This window comes from Bufo gargarizans, chromosome 1, assembly GCF_014858855.1.
Source record: "Bufo gargarizans isolate SCDJY-AF-19 chromosome 1, ASM1485885v1, whole genome shotgun sequence".
Lineage (NCBI taxonomy): Eukaryota > Metazoa > Chordata > Amphibia > Anura > Bufonidae > Bufo > Bufo gargarizans.
The window spans coordinates 573,431,746-573,455,126 of NC_058080.1; the positions used below are offsets into that span (position 1 = coordinate 573,431,746).

The window sequence follows — 23,381 nt, forward strand, 5'->3', positions numbered from 1 at the left end:
ATTCCAAGATGATGTGCAGGTATAGTAGCCTAAAAAATTGTGGAGACCCATACTGGCATGGAGGTGCATCAACACTCTCCACATTAGGAGGGGAGCGTCTTTGGATAAGTCCAAATTCGTTTCACGTCTAAATGATAAGCCTAATTTAACATTCACTTATCGCATCGTTCAGCAAACCAGTCTTTTTTGGATTTATGTTTGACTGGCAGTACCAACATGGATAACACTGAAACTACTTTCTATAGGAAACCTGTTACCAGCAATTCCCTGTTACTTGCTACCAGCCGTCCTCCTGGTCATTTCACGCGGAATCGGGAATGGGTTCGAATAAAACCGCGGCTGTGAAGGTTACTCGCAGCTGCTGGACGAAGTCCTGTTGCAGGCAGTTTGCTATGGCAGGCCTGCTGACACAGCAGCCGATCATAACCCCGAGATTTTGCTGTGGGGGTTCAGATTGGATAACACAAAAGTTGACAGCAGAATCCGAGGGGCTAACTGACCAGGGTTGGAGATCTCTTGGTCCTTGTCATTGCGGCTGGATCTCTGCCATATTGCACAGCCAAGCTGCCCCTCAATACATTCCCCGCATGTAAATGGAATATACAGGTGAAACTCGAAAAATTTGAAATGCAACTTTAAAATTCGAATTTTGTGAAAAGGTTCAATATTCTAGGCCCGGTGTCACACTCTAATCAGCTAATTAATCCATACCCCCTGAGCAAAGGGTACCTCAAAATTGTGACTTTGGGGTTTCATAATCTGTAAGCCATAATCCTCCAAATTATAACAAATAAAGGCTTGAGATATCTCGCTTTGCATGTAATGAGTCTATCTCATATATTAGTTTCACCTTTTAACTTGCATTACTGAAATAAATGAACTTTGCACAATATTCTAATTTTGAGTTTCACCTGTAGTTGCACAATTTCATCTTAAGGGGTTGGTGACTACAAGTTCCTTACAGCCGATGGTAGGCGCATCTCTTTCAGTCAGAGTTCTCAGTGCAGGGAACATCTCATGTATAGCAATACACAAGACTCTTCACAAAGCGTAAAACTGCTTGTACGGAGATCTGTGACGCTGCCTGTACAAGCGTGATTGTGACCTCTGCATAGAAGAAAAGTTAGATCTGCTCACTTATTTTGTGATTCTGGTCTTCAAGCAACAGGGCTGGTTCCCGGGGACTGAATATTACAATCTGTAACCTGTGTGTGTATATACACCTCCATTACCCTACCTTCTCATTGTCGCCATTTATCTCTCCGCAGGTCCAGAACGTGCAGCTGAACAAGGAAATGACGCTTGCTGGGAACAGGAGCTTAGCAGAAGCGAACCTGCTTTACCAGCCTAAGCTGGACAACCTAAAAGCCACTCTAACCCAGAAATACCAGGAACTGCAGACGCTTATGGAATCGCACCAGTTAAAGACTACCAAGCTGGGTAAAATTTCCCTTTATTTTGTCTGTTACCTGTTGTCAGTGAGGAAGAGCAGTGCTCCAGACCAAAAAAAAAATAATATAAACAGGAGCCATTGGCTCCTAAACTGAAAAATTTAGGAGCCAAATTATTTTTAGTCGCTAAATTAAAAATATATAGAATTATAATAAAAATAACAAAAAGAATAGGAGAAGACGAGACACAGGTCACAGTAGTGAGCCAACACTGCATATAGGCGAATACAGCACCACATACCTCTTGCATCCAGTGACATCTCCTGTCAAGTAGACCTTCTCTTTCCTCTTCTCCTCCATTTGACCCAGACCTCCATGACAGCATTTCATCTCTACAGAGTTTATTACAGACACGTTAGATTTTTTATTTATTTTTTCCATCAACCTCCCCATCTTGATGTCCCAACAGTGTCATCCTGCTGCCATTCCCAACACTGTGCCCGTGGTGCTCCCCAATGCCCCAGGCACTATACTGCTGAAAAAATAGTGACCGTACTAGAAATAATGTCCCTATAGTGTCTACAGCAATTATAAATGCCACCTAGAGTGCCCCCAGTAATAATAATAAAACCTTAGATTAAAGGGGTTATCCCATCTTAGCCAATGGGGGCATATCTCTAGGATATGCCCCCATTGTCTGATAGGTGCGGGTCCCACACCTACAAGGAGAACGGGGTGGAGAAAGTTGAGGAGGGCGCACTGCACATGCGCGGCCGCCCTCCATTCATTTCTATGCAGCCGCCGTCTGCCCCATAGAAATGAATGGGAGTGGTGGCTGCGCATGTGTGGTGCACTCCCATTCACTTCAGTGGGAGAGGCGGGGAGCTGCGACTGGTAGTGGACGGAATCCGGGAAACCCTGGGTCCTACACGCACACGCTAGTAATGTCCCCACACTGTCCTTTTTCTACATACAGGGAGTGCAGAATTATTAGGCAAGTTGTATTTTTGAGGATTAATTTTATTATTGAACAACAACCATGTTCTCAATGAACCCAAAAAACTCATTAATATCAAAGCTGAATATTTTTGGAAGTAGTTTTTAGTTTTAGCTATTTTAGGGGGATATCTGTGTGTGCAGGTGACTATTACTGTGCATAATTATTAGGCAACTTAACAAAAAACAAATATATACCCATTTCAATTATTTATTTTTACCACTGAAACCAATATAACATCTCAACATTCACAAATATACATTTCTGACATTCAAAAACAAATCAGTGACCAATATAGCCACCTTTCTTTGCAAGGACACTCAAAAGCCTGCCATCCATGGATTCTGTCAGTGTTTTGATCTGTTCACCATCAACATTGCGTGCAGCAGCAACCACAGCCTCCCAGACACTGTTCAGAGAGGTGTACTGTTTTCCCTCCTTGTAAATCTCACATTTGATGATGGACCACAGGTACTCAATGGGGTTCAGATCAGGTGAACAAGGAGGCCATGTCATTAGTTTTTCTTCTTTTATACCCTTTCTTGCCAGCCACGCTGTGGAGTACTTGGACGCGTGTGATGGAGCATTGTCCTGCATGAAAATCATGTTTTTCTTGAAGGATGCAGACTTCTTCCTGTACCACTGCTTGAAGAAGGTGTCTTCCAGAAACTGGCAGTAGGACTGGGAGTTGAGCTTGACTCCATCCTCAACCCGAAAAGGCCCCACAAGCTCATCTTTGATGATACCAGCCCAAACCAGTACTCCACCTCCACCTTGCTGGCGTCTGAGTCGGACTGGAGCTCTCTGCCCTTTACCAATCCAGCCATGGGCCCATCCATCTGGCCCATCAAGACTCACTCTCATTTCATCAGTCCATAAAGCCTTAGAAAAATCAGTCTTGAGATATTTCTCGGCCCAGTCTTGACGTTTCAGCTTGTGTGTCTTGTTCAGTGGTGGTCGTCTTTCAGCCTTTCTTACCTTGACCATGTCTCTGAGTATTGCACACCTTGTGCTTTTGGGCACTCCAGTGATGTTGCAGCTCTGAAATATGGCCAAACTGGTGGCAAGTGGCATCTTGGCAGCTGCACGCTTGACTTTTCTCAGTTCATGGGCAGTTATTTTGCGCCTTGGTTTTTCCACACGCTTCTTGCGACCCTGTTGACTATTTTGAATGAAACGCTTGATTGTTCAATGATCACGCTTCAGAAGCTTTGCAATTTTAAGAGTGCTGCATCCCTCTGCAAGATATCTCACTATTTCCACTTCATCACCACGACGGCTACAAGGAGATTGACCCCTGACCTCTGTAGGGGCAGGAACAGAGAGAGGGTTTAAATCCCCCCCTCCCACCACCAACACCAGTGTTTCCTGTCCCTACAGAGGACAGGGGCAGAGAGAGTCTCCCTGTGGGGAGATGAAGATGTAGCAGAACTTCCTGACACCTACCGGGTGTTCCCCCTGCCCTCCTGCGGTCTCCGTACTAACGCTGGGCAGGGGCGAAGGAGGGAGGCCTCGCTCCATTATTATATGTGAGCCTGCTCCCGGTCGCGATCTCCCGCCGGGCCTGTTTGGCTATCGCCGGGTGCGCGCCTAAGCGCTTCAGGATAACGGCCGTCGTCACTTCCGGGTGCCGAAAGGAAGTGACGTCATTCAGAGGCGTCTCCGAGTTAAAATTTTCGCGCGCAGCAGCGCCGATTGTCAGTGTGCCGGAGCCAGTGTGCAGTCATGTCGGCTGAACCCCGCTCCCCTGGAGACCCTTCTGTGCCGCCTGTAGTAAGTCCCCTGTGGGGAAGCGCTTTTTTTCCCTACCCTGTACTTGTCTTACACTGTACCAGGTTACTTGTTCCTCCTCCTCCACATCTCTGGCTTGGGGCTATATCCTGCTGTTAGCATGTACTTACCATAGCTAATTAGGGTTGTTCTCCCCAGGTCACTAAGGAGGCTCAGAGAAAGATCAAAAAACAGTCCAAATGTGTGTCCTGCCTCAAACGGCTACCGGACGACTATCGTAAAAAACTCTGTAAGGACTGCATATCTAATGTGATTGCCGAGGAACAGCCTTCTTTCCTTAAGGATCTGAGGTCCATGATCCATGAGGAAGTCAAAACCTCCTTATCTCAGATACCTTTACCCAGGGATGAACCCCCTTCAAAAAGACATAGGGGCCCATCCCCTTCACTATCTGATCCAGAGATTATAGAGGAGGAGGCCTCGTCCTCCAGAACACGGGAGGACGATGTGGTCTTCTCTGATCTTTAGATTCCAGAATCAGAACAAAGATTCTGCTTCTCCTTGGACGAGATGCCTGACCTATTAAGGGCAGTCCGGGCCACTATGGGGGTCGAAGAAACCCCTAAAGCACACTCAGTCCAGGATGAGATGTTTGGGAGGCTCAGGGTTAAAAAAACCCGTGTATTCCCAATCAATGAGAACATACGGGATATGGTGCTGGACGAGTGGTCCAACCCAGAAAAAAGGTTGGGGGTATCCAGGTCCTTTAGAAACCGGCTGTTGTTTGACACGGACGAAGTTAAAATCTTCAGCGAAACACCAAAAATTGATATCCAGGTGGCAAAGGTCAATAAAAAGACTGCCTTGCCCTTTGAAGACACCTCTCAACTGCGTGATCCCATGGACAGGAAAGCAGATAGCCTCTTAAAAAAATCTTGGGAAGCAGCGATGCTTGTCTTAAAAACAAACATCGCTGCTACCTCAGTGGCGAGATCCATGAAACTGTGGCTAGAGGAACTGGAATCTCGTATCACAGATAATACTCCTAGGGATGAGATCTTGAGATCCCTCCCCCTGTTAAAATCCGCCACAGCATTTATGGCTGACGCCTCAGCGGAATCGGTCAGATTCGCCGCAAAGGACGCGGGACTCTCCAATGCGGCCCGTCGCGCCCTATGGATGAAAAGCTGGTCGGGCGACAACACATCGAAGATGAAGCTTTGCTCCATCCCGTTCTCAGGGGAATACGTCTTTGGGCCCGTCCTAGACCGTATCCTGGAGAAAGCGGCGGACAAGAAAAAGGGATTCCCAGAAGAGAGACCCTACAAAAGGAAATATCCCTTTCGGGCCCCCACTAGCCAGAACAATCCCTTTAAGGGTAAAGGGAAGTCAGGACGCTGGAGTTACCCTAAAGGGGGCAGGGGTAGGATTACCCCCTCCTCCTCCCAGGGTAAACCCTCGGATAAACAATGACGTCAGAGTGGGGGGGAGATTGAAGAACTTCCTCACTCCTTGGGAGTTCATTACCCCGAACCCTTGGGTCCGGGACATCATAAGATCCGGGTACCGGATCGAACTCTCTTCATCTCCCCCAAACCGCTTCATTGTTACCAACCCACATTCCCCCAAAGTACGCGGAAAGATATTGGAAGGAATCCAAAGCCTTCTGGCAACGGACGTAATAATACAGGTCCCGCCAACACAGCAAAAACAAGGTTTCTACTCAAACCTGTTTTTGGTAGAGAAAAAAGAAGGCTCGTTCCGTACGATCATAAATCTGAAAGCCCTGAACAAATTTGTCATCTATCGGAAGTTCAGGATGGAATCCCTGAAATCCCTGATTCCATTGATAAAAAGGAATGCCCTGATGTGCTCAGTAGACCTCCAGGACGCATACTATCACGTCCCAATTCATCCAGAGTCACAAAGGTTCCTGAGGTTCGCCATCCAGGACCACAAGAAGGTAATCCGTCACTACCAGTTTACGGCCCTTCCCTTTGGGATATCATCTGCACCCAGAGTGTTTACAAAGCTGGTAGTGGAGATGATGGCCTTCTTGAGACACAAGGGACTGGTGATCATACCGTACCTGGACGATTTCCTCCTAGTCGGCAACTCAGAGGAGGAACTCAGAACAGACCTGCAGTCCTTTCTGTCCCTTGTCCAGGATCTGGGTTGGTTGGTGAACTTGAAGAAATCAAACCTAGTGCCCTCCAGCACTATCCAGTTCCTGGGCGTTATCCTGGATTCTCAAACACAACGTACCTTCCTTCCGCCAGACAAGGTCACAAACCTTCAATTAAAGGTCCGACGATTCCAGCACAGGAGGTCCTGTCCTATAAGAGAAGCTATGAGTCTCCTGGGTCTCCTCTCGTCCTGCATCACGTCCGTCCCTTGGAGCCAGTCCCACTTCAGATCCCTCCAGTCGTGGATCCTGAGAGCTTGGAACAGACAGCAGGCCTCCTTGGATCAGAAGGTCATGATCCCTCCGGCAGTAAAAACCTCCCTAGATTGGTGGAAGAACACAAGCAATCTGTCATTGGGGGTCGTTTGGGAAAAAATCCCCTACATTCAGGTGCTTACAGACGCAAGCGAGAAAGGATGGGGAGCGACAGTGGGAGACCGTTGGTTTCAAGGTTCCTGGACCCCAACTATCCGCTCTCAGTCCTCCAATTTCAGGGAACTAGAAGCGGTCTGGAAAGCCCTGAAGACCGCAGAGATACTTCTGAGGGGTCAACATATAAAGATTCTCTCAGACAACACGACGACGGTGGCGTACCTATCTCACCAGGGAGGCACGAGATCGGAGAAACTGATGTCTATTACAAAGAAGATCTTCAACTGGGCAGAATCCCACGTGAATTCCATCTCCGCAATCCACTTAAAAGGGATACTGAACGTAGAAGCGGACTATCTCAGTCGCCAGGCGATAGACCAGACAGAGTGGTCCTTGAATCCAGAAGTGTTCCAGCTGCTGGCAGGAAGATGGGGCACTCCACAGGTGGATCTATTCGCATCCAAAAGAAACGCAAAGGTACCGACGTTCTGTTCATTAAACCCACGGGACAATCCCTGGGCGTTGGATGCGCTCACAATTCGTTGGGACTGGGATCTCAGTTATGCGTTCCCACCACTGCCTCTACTTCCCAGAGTAATCCAGAAACTCTACCGAGAAGATACGACACTAATCCTGATAGCTCCCTATTGGCCGAAGAGGAGCTGGTTTCCTGCTCTAAGGAATCTGTCAGTAGAGGACCCATGGCCTCTTCCTGCCAGGAGGGACCTGCTTCACCAAGGCCCAATACTACATCCAGACCCAAGCTTCCTCAAATTGTCAGCTTGGATCCTGAGGTCCAGAAGTTGAGGTCACAGGGGCTCTCGGACCAAGTGATAGCTACCCTTAAAGCTAGTAGGAAGAAGGTTACCTTCTCAATTTATCTAAAAATTTGGAAGAGATTCTGTACTTGGATGGGGAACCCAGCCCCAAACTTAGAGCCGCCCAATTTCTTGAAGATCTTGGACTTCCTCCAGCAGGGACTTGAACTAGGTCTCAGACCCTCTACCCTAAAGGTACAGGTCTCGGCACTAGCCTGCTTCTTTGATCGCGATATAGCCAGTCATCACTGGATCAGGAGATTCATGAAAGCTGCCTCCCGTCTACGTCCCTCTCTAAAATCTAGGATCCCCAACTGGGACCTTAACGTGGTACTCACCGGCCTAACTCTCGCTCCATTCGAACCCCTATCTGATTGTTCCATCAAACATCTATCATTTAAAACCGCTTTCTTGGTGGCCATCACGTCTGCAAGAAGGATAGGCGAGATCCAAGCATTATCGATACAGGAACCCTATCTCCGTATCACCGATGATAGGATTATTCTTAGATTGGATCCGGGGTTCCTGCCTAAAGTCGTATCGGATTTCCACCGAAACCAGGAGATAGTCCTACCCTCCTTTTGCAATAATCCCTCTAACGATAGGGAATCGGACTTCCACTCTCTAGACGTAAGACGCTCTGTCTTGCGGTATCTTGAAGTGTCAAAGGGTTTCCGTAGATCTAATAACCTGTTTGTCCTCTTCTCGGGGAAGAATAAGGGTCTGAAAGCCTCCAGATCCTCTCTAGCACGGTGGATAAAAGACTCCATTTCCATTTCTTACGGGTCCCAAGACCTGTCTTGCCCCTCAAATTTGAGAGCTCACTCTACCCGGGCCATGTCCTCCTCCCAGGCAGAACGGGCCGGAGCTTCCCTTGAAGACATTTGTAAAGCCGCTACGTGGTCTAACATCCACACCTTTACAAAACACTATAGGTTAGACCTATCCAGCTCAGACTTGTCTTTTGGACGGAAAGTCCTTCAGGCGGTCGTCCCCCCCTAAGCTATAATTTTTTATATCTCCTTGTAGCCGTCGTGGTGATGAAGTGGAAAGCCGGAATTAGACTTACCGGTAATTCAATTTCCACGAGATCACCACGACGGCACATATATTCCCTACCCTTCCTTAAGCCTTACCTGGGAGGTTATGAAGTAATACCCTCGGTTTAGTATGTTTTGTTCTCACCACTTTTTTTTTCTGTCTCTGTAATTTTGGACACACTGGTGTTGGTGGTGGGAGGGGGGGATTTAAACCCTCTCTCTGTTCCTGCCCCTACAGAGGTCAGGGGTCAATCTCCTTGTAGCCGTCGTGGTGATCTCGTGGAAATTGAATTACCGGTAAGTCTAATTCCGGCTTTTTGACTTTTCTGAGCCTGTCAAGTCCTTCTTTTGACCCATTTTGCCAAAGGAAAGGAAGTTGCCTAATAATTATGCACACCTGATATAGGGTGTTGATGTCATTAGACCACACCCCTTCTCATTACAGAGATGCACATCACCTAATATGCTTAATTGGTAGGCTTTCGAGCCTATACAGCTTGGAGTAAGACAACATGCATAAAGAGGATGATGTGGTCAAAATACTCATTTGCCTAATAATTCTGCACTCCCTGTACTGTTCTACAGGTCCTGATTGACTTGTACTATTTCTTTATTCCAGATCAGCAGTCTGTTAATGCATCACTGGAAACATTATTAGCACTTCTACAGGCTGAAGGAGCGAAGATCGAGGAAGAGACCGAGGTAACTTCTATTGGCCATTTTATGCAGAATATCTGTGTCTGATATCCCTGTTCCTCCTCACTGCATGTGCGTGAATAGAGCAGTGGGTGCTGCTGCTCCATTTAGTGTTGGAGGGCTGGCCGAAAACCCCACCAGTGCTAAATGTCCTTTGTGGAGTAACAGAGCAATGTTCCTCTAACTCCAAGCACTTAATATTTTTGCCCCATGTACCTGTTTTTCATGTCACTGTATCGTGGCAGGATGACAGAACTTCCTGCACGTTTTGCTCTATATTGTTTCTCCTCAGGCCACATTGTTACATCTGCAGTTTTTGCCACCACCTACATCTCCCCGCTCCATGTTAGTAAGAGAAAGCCCTGTCAAACATCACAGAGCAAATGCTGGGTTTTGTTAAACACAGCAAGAAGCTGATGAAAAGGGGACGTAAGCCATGTAAACATCCTACCAGGATGCCGTGATTACCGAGAACCGAGGAAAAAAAGGGCAGACACGAAAAAACAAGTATTTTTCACACTATAAGATGCACTGGGCAGTTCCATAATGGAAGCGCTCATTTAGTATTTTCCCCAGATGACACACTGACCTTTCCCGCCCACTTTGGAGGGGGAAAAGTGTGCCTTATAGGACGAGAATACAGTATATGGGGCAAAAATATGCAGTGTTTGGGGTACTCTGAACAGATGGAGGAAAATGTTAATTATAGGACCAGAGAACTCATTTGATTGTAAATGGAACCTGTCACTATGAAAATGCAGTCCAGTCTGCAGGCATTGTTGTAGAGCAGAAGGATGTACAGAATTCTGGGAAAAGATTCAGTAAAACGTGTATTTTTATTCACCTAAATCTCTTTTCATTCTCTGCTTAGCAGTCATGTGGGTGGTCCCGTGACCACAATGATGACAGTTAAGGCTTGTTTCACACTTGAGTTTGCCAATCTGGCAGGCTGTTCCGGCTGTCAGATCTGGTAATGCGTGAATGCTGTCCAGCCCCATTAAGGCCTCTTTCACACTACAGTATGTCCATTTCAGTGTTTTGCGGTCCGTTTTTCACGGATCCGTTGTTCCGTTTTTTTGCTTCCGTTGTGGTTCCGTTTCCGTTCCGTTGTTCCGTTTTTCCGTATGGCATATACAGTAATTACATTGAAAAAATTGGGCTGGGCATAACATTTTCAATAGATGGTTCCGCAAAAAACGGAACGGATACGGAAGACATACGGATGCATTTCCGTATGTGTTCCGTTTTTTTTTGCGGACTCATTGACTTGAATGGAGCCACGGACCAAATATAGGACATGTTCTATCTTTCAACGGAACGGAAATACAGAAATGGAATGCATACGGAACACATTCCGTTTTTTTTTTTTTTTTTTTTGCGGAACCATTGAAATGAATGGTTCCGCATACGGACCGTATACGGAACGCAAAAAACGGACCGCAAAACGGAAAAAAAACCTGTAGTGTGAAAGAGGCCTAACTTTAATGGGGTCAAGTGGTGACCCAGCAAATATGCCGAGAAACAGCCGGACAAATACCGCTCAGCACAGCATTTTTTTGTCCGGCCAATTCCCTGCATTCTATGCCGGATCAACCTGCCGGCAATGTGAAACAGGCCTACCTCTGCTCACTCGTATGAGGAAGGTTTCCAATCACTGAGTAGTACCCCACTGGACTCGTAAACTCCAAGTTAAAAGAGATTTAACCCCGTAAGGACCAAGGAATGCTTGTCTTAACCACTTCAGCCCCGCTAGGTGAAACCCCCTTCATGACCAGAGCACTTTTTACACTTCGGCACTACACTACTTTCACCGTTTATCGCTCGGTCTTGCAACTTACCACCCAAATGAATTTTACCTCCTTTTCTTCTCACTAATGGAGCTTTCATTTGGTGGTATTTTATTGCTGCTGACATTTTTACTTTTTTTGTTAATCAAAATGTAACGATTTTTTTGCAAAAAAATGACATTTTTCACTTTCAGCTGTAAAATTTTGCAAAAAAAAACGACATCCATATATAAATTTTTCGCCAAATTTATTGTTCTACATGTCTTTGATAAAAAAAAAAATGTTTGGGCAAAAAAAAAAAAATGGTTTGGGTAAAAGTTATAGCATTTACAAACTATGGTACAAAAATGTGAATTTCCGCTTTTTGAAACAGCTCTGACTTTCTGAGCACCTGTCATGATTCCTGAGGTTCTACAATGCCCAGACAGTAGAAAACCCCCACAAATGACCCCATTTCGGAAAGTAGACACCCTAAGGTATTCGCTGATGGGCATAGTGAGTTCATAGAACTTTTTATTTTTTGTCACAAGTTAGCGGAAAATGATGATGATTTTATTTTTTTTATTTTTTCTTAAAGTCTCATATTCCACTAACTTGCGACAAAAAATAAAAAATTCTAGGAACTCACCATGCCCCTCACAGAATACCTTGGGGTGTCTTCTTTCCAAAATGGGGTCACTTGTGGGGTAGTTATACTGCCCTGGCAATTTAGGGGCCCAAATGTGTGAGAAGAACTTTGCAATCAAAATGTGTAAAAAAAAATGCCCTGCAAAATCCAAAAGGTGCACTTTGGAATATGTGCCCCTTTGCCCACCTTGGCAGCAAAAAAGTGCGACACATCTGGTATCGCCGTACTCAGGAGAAGTTGGGCAATGTGTTTTTGGGGGGTCATTTTACATATACCCATGCTGGGTGAGAGAAATATCTTGGCAAAAGACAACTTTTCCCTTTTTTTTTTTTTTTTTTTTTTTTTTTTTTTATACAAAGTTGGCATTTGACCAAGATATTTTTCTCACCCAGCATGGGTATATGTAAAATGACACCCCAAAACACATTCCCCAACTTCTCCTGAGTACGGCGATACCACATGTGTGACACTTTTTTGCAGCCTAGATGCGCAAAGGGGCCCAAATTCCTTTTAGGAGGGTATTTTTAGACATTTGGATCCCAGACTTCTTCTCACACTTTCGGGCCCCTAAAAAGCCAGGGCAGTATAAATACCCCACATGTGACCCCACTTTGGAAAGAAGACACCCCAAGGTATTCAATGAGGGGCATGGCGAGTTCCTAGAATTTTTTTATTTTTTTTGCATAAGTTAGCGGATATTGATTTTTTTTCTTTTTTTTTTTTTTCTCACAAAGTCTCACTTTCCGCTAACTTAGGACAAAAATTTCAATCTTTCATGGACTCAATATGCCCCTCACGGAATACCTTGGGGTGTCTTCTTTCCGAAATGGGGTCACATGTGGGGTATTTATACTGCCCTGGCTTTTTAGGGGCCCTAAAGCGTGAGAAGAAGTCTGGAATATAAATGTCTAAAAATGTTTACGCATTTGGATTCCGTGAGGGGTATGGTGCGTCCATGTGAGATTTTATTTTTTGACACAAGTTAGTAGAATATGAGACTTTGTAAGAAAAAACAAAAACAAACAAAAAATTTCCGCTAACTTGTGCCAAAAAAAATGTCTGAATGGAGCCTTACAGGGGGGTGATCAATGACAGGGGGGTGATCACCCATATAGACTCCCTGATCACCCCCCTGTAAGGCTCCATTCAGACGTCCGTATAATTTTTACGGATCCATGGATCGGATCCGCAAAACACATGCGGACGTCTGAATGGAGCCTTACAGGGGGGTTATCAATGACAGGGGGTGATCACCCCCCCCCCCCCCCTGTAAGGCTCCATTCAGACGTCCGCATGATTTTTACGGATCCATGGATACATGGATCGGATCCACAAAACACATGCGGACGTCTGAATGGAGCCTTACAGGGGGGTTATCAATGACGGGGTGATCAGGGTGATCACCCCTCTGTCACTGATCACCCCCCCTGTAAGGCTCCATTCAGACGTCCGCATGATTTTTACGGATACATGGATCGGATCCACAAAACACATGCGGACGTCTGAATGGAGCCTTACAGGGGGGTTATCAATGACGGGGTGATCAGGGTGATCACCCCTCTGTCACTGATCACCCCCCCTGTAAGGCTCCATTCAGACGTCCGCATGATTTTTACGGATCCATGGATACATGGATCGGATCCACAAAACACATGCGGACGTCTGAATGGAGCCTTACAGGGGGGTGATCAATGACAGGGGGGTGATCACCCGCCTGTCATTGATCACCCCCTGTAAGGCTCCATTCAGACGTCCGCATGTGTTTTGCGGATCCGATCCATGGATCCGTAAAAATCATACGGACGTCTGAACGGAGCATGACAGGGCGGTGATCAATGACAGGGCGGTGATCAATGACAGGGCGGTGATCAATGACAGGGCGGTGATCAATGACAGGGCGGTGATCAATGACAGGGCGGTGATCAATGACAGGGCGGTGATCAATGACAGGGCGGTGATCAATGACAGGGCGGTGATCAATGACAGGGCGGTGATCAATGACAGGGCGGTGATCAATGACAGGGCGGTGATCAATGACAGGGCGGTGATCAATGACAGGGCGGTGATCAATGACAGGGCGGTGATCAATGACAGGGCGGTGATCAATGACAGGGCGGTGATCAATGACAGGGCGGTGATCAATGACAGGGCGGTGATCAATGACAGGGCGGTGATCAATGACAGGGCGGTGATCAATGACAGGGCGGGTGATCAATGACAGGGCGGTGATCAATGACAGGGCGGTGATCAATGACAGGGCGGTGATCAATGACAGGGCGGTGATCAATGACAGGGCGGTGATCAATGACAGGGCGGTGATCAATGACAGGGCGGTGATCAATGACAGGGCGGTGATCAATGACAGGGCGGTGATCAATGACAGGGCGGTGATCAATGACAGGGCGGTGATCAATGACAGGGCGGTGATCAGGGAGTTTATATGGGGTGGTCATGGGTAATAAGGGGTTAATAAGTGACCGGGGGGGGGGGGGGGGGGGTGGTGTTTGGTGCGACTGTACTGAGCTACCTGAGTCCTCTGGTGGTCGATCCTAACAAAAGGGACCACCAGAGGACCAGGTAGGAGGTATATTAGACGCTGTTATGAAAACAGTGTCTAATATACCTGTTAGGGGTTAAAAAATTCGGATCTCCAGCCTGCCAGCGAGCGATCGCCGCTGGCAGGCTGGAGATCCACTCGCTTACCTTCCGTTCCTGTGAGTGCGCGCTCACAGGAAATCCCGGCCCTCGCGAGATGACGCGTATATGCGTCGTCGTGCGCAGGGCTGCCACCTCCGGACCGCACATCTGCGTTAGGCGGTCCGGAGGTGGTTAAATGGCCGATACTTTGTACCCCAGGACTAGCATTCTCTTCCTGCGGTCTTTCCTACCCACCCCCATGTGCTTTACGGTGCCGTGATCAGCAACACTGATCCGGACCCCTGCTGCATCCACCTGCATCGGTGATAACGCCGATGCTGGTGGATTAACCCCTCATATGCCGCGGTCAGCGCTGACCTTGACATATAGGAGGTTTACGCTATATATCTATCGCCCACCCCTAAGTAGACCCTATTTATTTATTTTTTCCTTTCACAAGGGGTTAAAGAAGAAAATGCACCCCAGTATGTGTTCCCCATTTTCTCCTCATTCAGGAAACACCCAAAATGTGCTTGTAGTCTGCTATATGGGCGCACAGCAGGCAAACGGCAAAATATGGATTTTGCTGGCATGCCTGAATTGGCAGACATGGATTTTAAAGGCAGGCCTGAATTCAGGCAGGTCTGAATTGGCGGTATCTGGGAATCTTTCCCTTGGTAAATGTGGAACTTGTGGGTGTACCCAAACTACTCTCACAAAGTTTGTATATTTTTATGCCATACTGTGCCCATTTGCTAGGCAGGTACTGGCGGAATCTAATCCTCCCTTTGAAAAGTAATATGAACTCATCTACACTGACATTTTTATCTGGGTTGTACACCTCAGCAAACCTGGTGTTAAAATGGTCAATGACAGGCCTAACCTTGAACAGACTGTCAAATGGGTCATTTTGGGGTGGGCACTGTGCATTGTCATTGTAGTGTAGGAATTTCCTAATTGACTCAAATCTATTCCAGCTCATGGGCTGACTTTAAATTGGAGTCTGATAGAAAATTTCCAAACTCCAATATTGTCAACGCCCATATGCAGCACGAGTCCCCAAAACTTCATAATCTCTGCTGCACTTACGGGGTTCAACCTAGGGATCTAGCGTATGGCGATTGTAGGGTTCTGATCAATAAATTGTTGGGTGTATAAATTGGTTTGGGCCACCATTAAAATGTAAAAAAATCTTCAGAGAAGAAGATTTTGAGAAAATCTAGTTCAGTGAAGCCCGTGCTATCTATCTGTATTCCGGACCTGCCCTCAAAGTCCGGAATTTGGGGCTGATAACCGGTGGGTTCCATAAGGGTATACTGGTTGAGATTGTCGGGCCATTTTTATTTTATTGGGATGTGATGTGTAAAATGTGGAAACCTTTATTTCATGTGAGGGGTGTGTATGTTGTGTTTTCACACCTGAAGCGGCTTGTAATGAATTTGAAATTTAAATTTAAAAGTTTTTGCTGCACAAAAACTTGCAGTGCAAACTGAGCAGACGTGATCAGTAATGGACACTACTGATCGGTGGTTGCAAAATGCACGTACGCAGATGGTGCGTTCGTGCAATATTCTAAACTGAAACTAACATACATAGTCAGGTCCATGAATATTGGGACAGCGACACAATTGTAAAATTTTTGGCTCTATACACCGCCACAATGGATTTGAAATGAAACAAACAAGATGTGCTTTACCTGCAGACTGTCAGCTTTAACTTGAGGGTATTTACATCCAAATCAGCTGAACGGTGTAGGAATTACAACAGTTTGCATATGTGCCTCCCGCTTGTTAAGGGACCAAAAGTAATGGGACAATTGGCTTCTCGGCTGTTCCATGGCCAGGTGTCTGTTATCCCCTCATTATCCCAATTACAATGAGCAGATAAAAGGTCCAGAGTTCATTTCAAGTGTGCTATTTGTATTTGGAACCTGTTGCTGTCAACTCTCAAGATGAGATCCAAAGAGCTGTCACCATCAGTGAAGCAAGCCATCATTAGGCTGAAAAAAACCAACAAACCCATCAGAGATAGCAAAAACATTAGGCGTGGCCAAAATAACAGTTTGGAACATCCTTAAAAAGAAGGAACGCACGGGTGAGCTCAGCAACACCAAAAGACCCAGAAGACCACGTAAAACAACTGTGGTGGATGACTTAAGAATTCTTGCCCTGGTGAAGAAAACACCCTTCACAACAGTAAAGAATTTAGAATTTGCCAAACGACATCTAAAAATTTGCCAAACGACTTCACAGTTCTGGAACAACATCTTTATGGACAGATGAGACCAAGATCAACTTGTACCAGAGTGATGGGAAGAGAAGAGTATGGAGAAGGAAAGGAACTGCTCATGATCCTAAGCATACCACCTAATCAGTGAAGCATGGTGGTGGTAGTGTCATGGCGTGGGCATGTATGGCTGCCAATGGAACTGGTTTTCTTGTATTTATTGATTTTTTAATAGTAACTTTTTATTTTATGCAAGTCGTACAAAGCATAACAACATTACAATACAGACAATCATCCTTCGATTCCAGTACAAATCAAATGCATGGGATTAATCATAACTTCTTCTCACGACCCAAGTGTAGGTCAGAAGCAGTATTAAGTTCAGAATAAACAATACCCATCCAACTCCACCTGAGGATACTTAGAAGTACCGCACATACACGCACACATTCACACCACCCTCACTGGTCGAAACAGCTATTCCGTCACCTATGATACCAGAGTCTGGGTACCAATCCAGGGGTCCCATATCTTCATGAAGCGATCAGGGGTCCCTCTTTTCTCATATACGAACTTATATAAACCAAGATCCGCATTAATTAACTGTACCCATTGTTGCATAGTAGGATTTTTAGGAGGTTTCCAATTGAGAAGGATAGTTTTCCTAGCGTAGTATAAGAGTATTCTGTAAAGCTTCCTGCCAAACTTGGTGGGAACAATCTCATTGACTACCCCCAACAAGCTAGTAAGCTCAGTACAAACATTAGGAAAGCCCAGTTTATCATTAATATATGTATGAATCTCCTCCCAGAAGGCATGAATAATCGGACACTGCCACACCATGTGTAAGAAGGAACCATTTTCATGCCCACATCTTGTGCAATGTGGGTTTAACAATTTACCCATTTTATACAACCTCTCAGGAGTATAGTAAATCCTGTGGAGCCACTTAACTTGAATCAACTGATCCCTAGCACTCACCACCGTAGATCTCCATGTGCAACTATATTCTTTAACATGCGCCTCCTCCAAACCTTCTATGTCCCTTTTCCATTTGACAAACACCTTATCCAGAGGGGAGGCCTGCAGCGCCATCAGTGATGCATAAAGCGTCGACACTGGTTTGACCAAGGGAACCCTCCTAATCGCTGCTTCCACTGGACTACACTCCAACTTTAAAGGATCTCTCCCAAATTGAGCCTGACAGGCATGTCTAAGTTGAAAATATCTATATAAACAATGCCTAGGCAAATTGAATTCTTGCTGCAGACTGCTAAAGGATCTAAAAAGGCCCCTGTCATACAGTTGAGTAAGATACCTTACCCCCTTCTGGGGCCAAAATTCAAATTCCAACAGTGAGAACAGCTCTGGAAGCACTCTGTTTCTCCACAACGGTAAATATGGCGACCAAGTAGTCCCACTCTCCTCAAGGTCCTCCTTCTGACCCCATTGCACCCATACCTGCACTGCCATCGATCGGGTGTAGTGCGCTACAGACCTATCTCCCCTTCTATATGCCAAATTCGTAAGCGCCTCATAGGACCCTAACAGAGCTGCCTCCAACACAACCGCCGGGTTCCCCGGGTCAGCCCGCACCCACCACGCCACGTAACTCAGCTGCACCGCTACATAGTACATATATAGATTTGGCAAGGCAAGACCCCCCCCCCCCCCCGCAGGCAAGATGCCTGGAGGGTGGATCTCGCTATTCTGGGAGCAGACTTGTTCCACAGAAAAGGAGCAATTGCTCTATCCAGGGTAGCAAAATGACTCTTGGGAATTAACACTGGAGCCGCCCTATATAAGTACAACAATTTTGAAGAATAATTTTTACCACATTAATACGCCCAATCAGAGTTAAAGGGAGATTTCCCCAAGCCTCCAGCTTCCGAGTGATGGATTGCATTGTAGGAACAACATTGAAATCATAAAATTTTGCCACCTCTCTATGAACAATAATCCCCAAATATGTAAATTGTTCCACGATCTGTAGTTTATTGTTCACCGAAATACAAGCTGGGTCAACATAATCAACCAAACAGAGACTAGACTTAGCCCAGTTGACACGGAGACCTGAGAAGCTACCAAATTGATCAACTACGCTTAAAAGGGTATCTAGGGATTTCCCCGTATCTGCTAGGTACACCAGCATGTCATCGGCATATAATGAAATCTTCTCAGATATACCAGCTATTTCCCAACCTTCTATACCTGAAGTGGAGGATATAAGTATCGATAGAGGTTCCATGATTAATGCAAATAGTAGGGGAGAGAGCGGGCACCCCTGCCTAGTACCTCTACCCAAAGGGAAGGAATATGATGTGTACCCATTAACCCTGACTCTCGCCGACGGTGACCTATAAAGCATCCGCAGCCAGCTCAAAAACTTCTCCGGAAAGCCCATTCGAGTCAGCACAGCCCACATAAATTCCCATTGTGTCTATACTTTCGCTCACCACAGGCAATACCTCGAGCCACATAGGATTTAACCGCCATTGCTTATCCGTCGAAGCCAGCGGCTGTGATAATATCAGAAGGAGGGGGGCATGATCTGATACCCCTCTCGGCAGATAATCACTGGACTTGATATAAGGGGATAAATCTCTGCTGACAAAAGCTAAATCTATGCGAGAAAGTGAGCTAGTAGAAGCTGAATAGCACGAAAATTGCTTGTCTAAGGGGTGGAGATACCGCCATGCTTCCACCAAATCATAAGTACTAACCCAATGTGATAGGACATTGCTGTGCGAAGCCTGAGGAACCCTTCTGTCTAGTATAGGATCCAAAGTGGCATTATAATCACCCATAAGAATATACGGCAAAGCCGGAAATCCTGCTATTTTAGCTGTAAGTACCTCTAGGACTTCCCTGCGGAGAGGCGGAGGAATATATACCCCCACAAACAGGTATTGTAGGCCTCTAACACAGGCATGTAAAATCACATATCTCCCATAAGGGTCCAGCTGTACAGACATTATCTGAAACGGGAGACTTTTAGCAACCAACACAGATACACCTCTCGCATGATTCGAGTAAACCGCATGGTATGTGGGGCCTATCCATGGACGCCGCAAGGCCAGCACTTTCTGACCTTGCAGGTGCGTTTCCTGTAGGAATATTATGTCAGGATTTCTTGTATTTATTGATGATGTGACTGCTGACAAAAGCAGCAGGATGAATTCTGAAGTGTTTCGGGCAATATTATCTTCTCATATTCACCCAAATTCTTCAGAACTCATTGGACGGCGTTTCTCAGTTCAGATGGATAATGACCCAAAGCATACTGCAAAAGCAACCAAAGAGTTGAATGTTATGCAATGGCCAAGTCAATCACCTGACCTGAATCCGATTGAGCATGCATTTCACTTGCTGAAGACAAAACTGAAGAGGAAATGCCCCAAGAACAAGCAGGAACTGAAGACAGTTTCAGTAGAGGCCTGGCAGAGCATCACCAGGGATGAAACCCAGCGTCTGGTGATGTCTATGCGTTCCAGACTTCAGGCTGTAATTGACTGCAAAGGATTTGTTACCAAGTTTTAAAAAGTGAAAGTTTTGATTTATGATTATTATTCTGTCCCTTTACTTTTGGTCCCTTAACATGTGGGAGGCACATATGCAAACTGTTGTAATTCCTACACCGTTCACCTGATTTGGATGTAAATACCCTCAAATTAAAGCTGACAGTCTGCAGTTAAGGCCTCATGCACGTGGCCGAGAGAGGACCATGGAAACCCGGCCGGGATTCCTGCTGACAGCATGAGCGCACAGCGTCATTGGTTGCTATGACGCTGTGCGCTTTAATGCAGCTGCTGCTGTACAGTAATACACTATACATGTGGCCGTGTGCATGAGGCCTAAAGCACATCTTGTTTGTTTCATTTCAAATCCATTGTGGTGGTGTATAGATCCAAAAATGTTACAATTGTGTCGCTGTCCCAATATTTATGGACCTGACGGTATATAAATTTCCAACTAACTGCAGGTCTTTTTTCACACAAAAATGTAAGAAAAAGTAAAAAAAACAAACAAAAAAAAAAATTAAATGTAAATGAGCACTCTACTGATTGGTGCTCTGCAGCACGCAGATCTGTGCAAAAACTGTAGTATAAAAATTCACTACAGTGCTCTGCAAAATGCACACAGGTGGTGCGTTCGTGCAAAAATCGAAACTGACACTAACATGCATATATAAATTTCAAACTACCACTAACTATGTGGTGGGGTGGTTTAGGGATTTGGAACAGCTGCAAATAGGGGGGAAAAAAAGTAAAATCAGTGCAGCAATTATGTTCTTCTTTCTTCAGCAGCAAAGGGTAAAAGCGCAGTGGTGTGCACCACAAGTCCCAGCAAGCCAAAAGCTGCACAGAACCTCTCTGCATGCAGTCTGGTTGCATTCAGGAAGGTTTTGCCCTTTCCTGTGCAGCTATAGCGCTTCCATCGGCTGGAGTGCAGCTGCAAGTCTAGGTTTTAGATTAGTGTAGTGTGCATGGTGATCGGCCCCTGGTGCGCTGCAGACACTGGGTTCACCGATCTGAACAGTTATACTCAGTCCTTAATGAGGAATTTAGGGATAGAGTTACACGTACTCTATTCACCCCGGTGCAGGGCTGACAGAGAGTTTACATCTCGTCACAATCCTATTAGACCGGAGGAGGGAAACAAAATAGGATCTACTCCTCAGGACTGAGATACACCATGGGAAAGACTGCAAATAAAAGCAGTAACCATTAACAAAAGAAGTGTATACTGTCACCAAGCACTAGAACACTTTAATTTTAGATACCTTTTCTTTTCTATCTTCCCGTTCATTCATTTTAAAGAATACCTAATAAATGTTATATTTTATATTTGACCTTAAACGGGAAACCATTAGCCATTTGGCTATCTGAACCCTAAAAAAAAGAGTCACGGAATGGAACACCAGAAGCACTACGGAGTGCTTCCGTGGTGTTTCTTTCCATTGTTCCGCACCGCAAAAAAAAATGACATGTCTGACACGGACTGACCACAGATGTTGCCTGTGCATTGGGGACCGCAATGGCTGCACAACAGCCGTGTGCACGAGGCCTTAGAAACAAGCGATTTATCGCTTGTCATTTCATGGCTGCACGCTAGTACAGGCGATGCTTTCTCAAATTCTACAAATGATATTCGCTCAGTCTATAATGGACCTTTTATTTTCTGCCTCCTAAATTTTCTAGGATTTGTTTTAAATTAAAGTAGGCCATCCTAAACGACAAGTCATTTGTATGAATTAAAATAAATACGGAAACTGATAAAGCTCAGATTGCAACCTTGTGATGTGCTTGCTGCGTTCTTCTTAGCCTAGGATGAGGGGTACAGGGACGCCCCTGTGACAACTGTGCGGCACAAGAATTGTAAATTGGCTTAACTGGATAATGGGCTGACTTGGTTAAAGCTTTTGAAGTGTGTATTTTCAGATTTTAATCATATGGTATCAATTTATGCATTTAAGTGCAACACATGAGTAAAGGCTGTTTCAGCGCAATTAGAGATTATCATCATGTATGACACTAGAGACTCCTTCAGATTAACAAAATGTGTCATTTTTCAGAAATATTAAGCACCAAGCTGTGTACGGTATCCCTAAACCTTTTTTCTCTGTTAATTTCAACAGTGAAGAAAAACGTAAAGTAAAAACTGCATCTAAACAATTGTTAACCCCTTCAAAACCCTGGGATTTTCATTTTCTAACCCATGCCTTCCCGTAACTTTTCCATTCACATAGCTGTATGAAGGCTTGTTTTCTGTGGGACAAATTGTACTTTCTAATGGCGCCATTTAATATCGCATACAATGTAGTGGGAAGCTGCAGAAAAATTAGAATGGGGGGGGGGGAGAGCAAATTCTACCACAGTTGTACGGGTTTCAGTTTTACCTATGCAGTCCAATGGAGGCCAAAAGCACACTTGAGTGAATGGAACCCTACACATGAGTTGGCAGTATATGCTCTTAATACTTTTTTTTGGCATACATCAAACATAGGGCTCTAATAAGTCTATAGGTTTGTTTTATTAAGATCTTCACAAAGTCCTCTGCTGTATGCCATCTATTGGAATTAGTTAATTCTCTGGCTCCGATCATTTAGCACCTTTTCAAGAGCTTGTCAATTTCCAATTGTACCTTCACCACAATTGGCACTCCTTTTCATTGGTATTGAGACAATTCCTTTTGATTTCAGAACTGTTTTTGGTCATATTTGTATTGCAACTCGCCATTTTATTGCCATCCACTGGAAATCCAATCAGATTCCTAGCAACCTTGATGTCATTAAAATGGTCGAAGATAACTGTTGGTATGAAGGTGTAGCAGCTGCTGCTCTTTTAAAAAAGGGAAATTCTACAAGCAATGGGATACATGGCTGAAAAGCAGCTTCCACACCAATTCCACTATAGCAAACTCTCTAGCCACATAACTAGGCTACAGCTGGTCAATATCAACAGATCACACCCTGCTTATATTGCTTATATTATTTTGCTAATCTCTAAATCGAGATATATGTGCCTGTGATTTTCCTCATCAATGTACCACTTTACGTTACGTTACCCTACGTTACTGTACTTAATCTTATCGTTAGCAATACCACTAAATCATTGATCTCCTATGTGAAAACGTACCTTTTTATAAGAGGTTTTATCAGTATATCTGGTTCCTTTATTCTGTATTATGTTACGATCCTATGTCCCTCCACCCCCCCCCCCCCTCTCCCTTATCCACATCATTACCTCCCTTATCCGCCCCCCCCCCTTTATCCCGTCCTTTTCTTCCCTTCCCCCAACCCCCCTCCCCACAATATCCCTTATACTTTGTATGCAATCAAGTCTTGATTTGTACTGATGTCATTGTACTTTA

At 45.3% G+C, this 23,381-nt stretch overlaps 1 protein-coding gene across 1 annotated transcript in view; it reads left to right on the forward strand.

Moving 5' to 3' along the window:
* VPS37B (VPS37B subunit of ESCRT-I) overlaps positions 1-23,381 on the forward strand; it is a 51,239-nt gene that overhangs the window by 23,111 nt on the left and 4,747 nt on the right. Inside the window, exons 2-3 of the mRNA XM_044275715.1 lie at positions 1,269-1,440; positions 9,154-9,236. Coding sequence (XP_044131650.1) covers positions 1,269-1,440; positions 9,154-9,236 — 255 coding nt within the window. The remainder of the gene's footprint in view (positions 1-1,268; positions 1,441-9,153; positions 9,237-23,381) is intronic.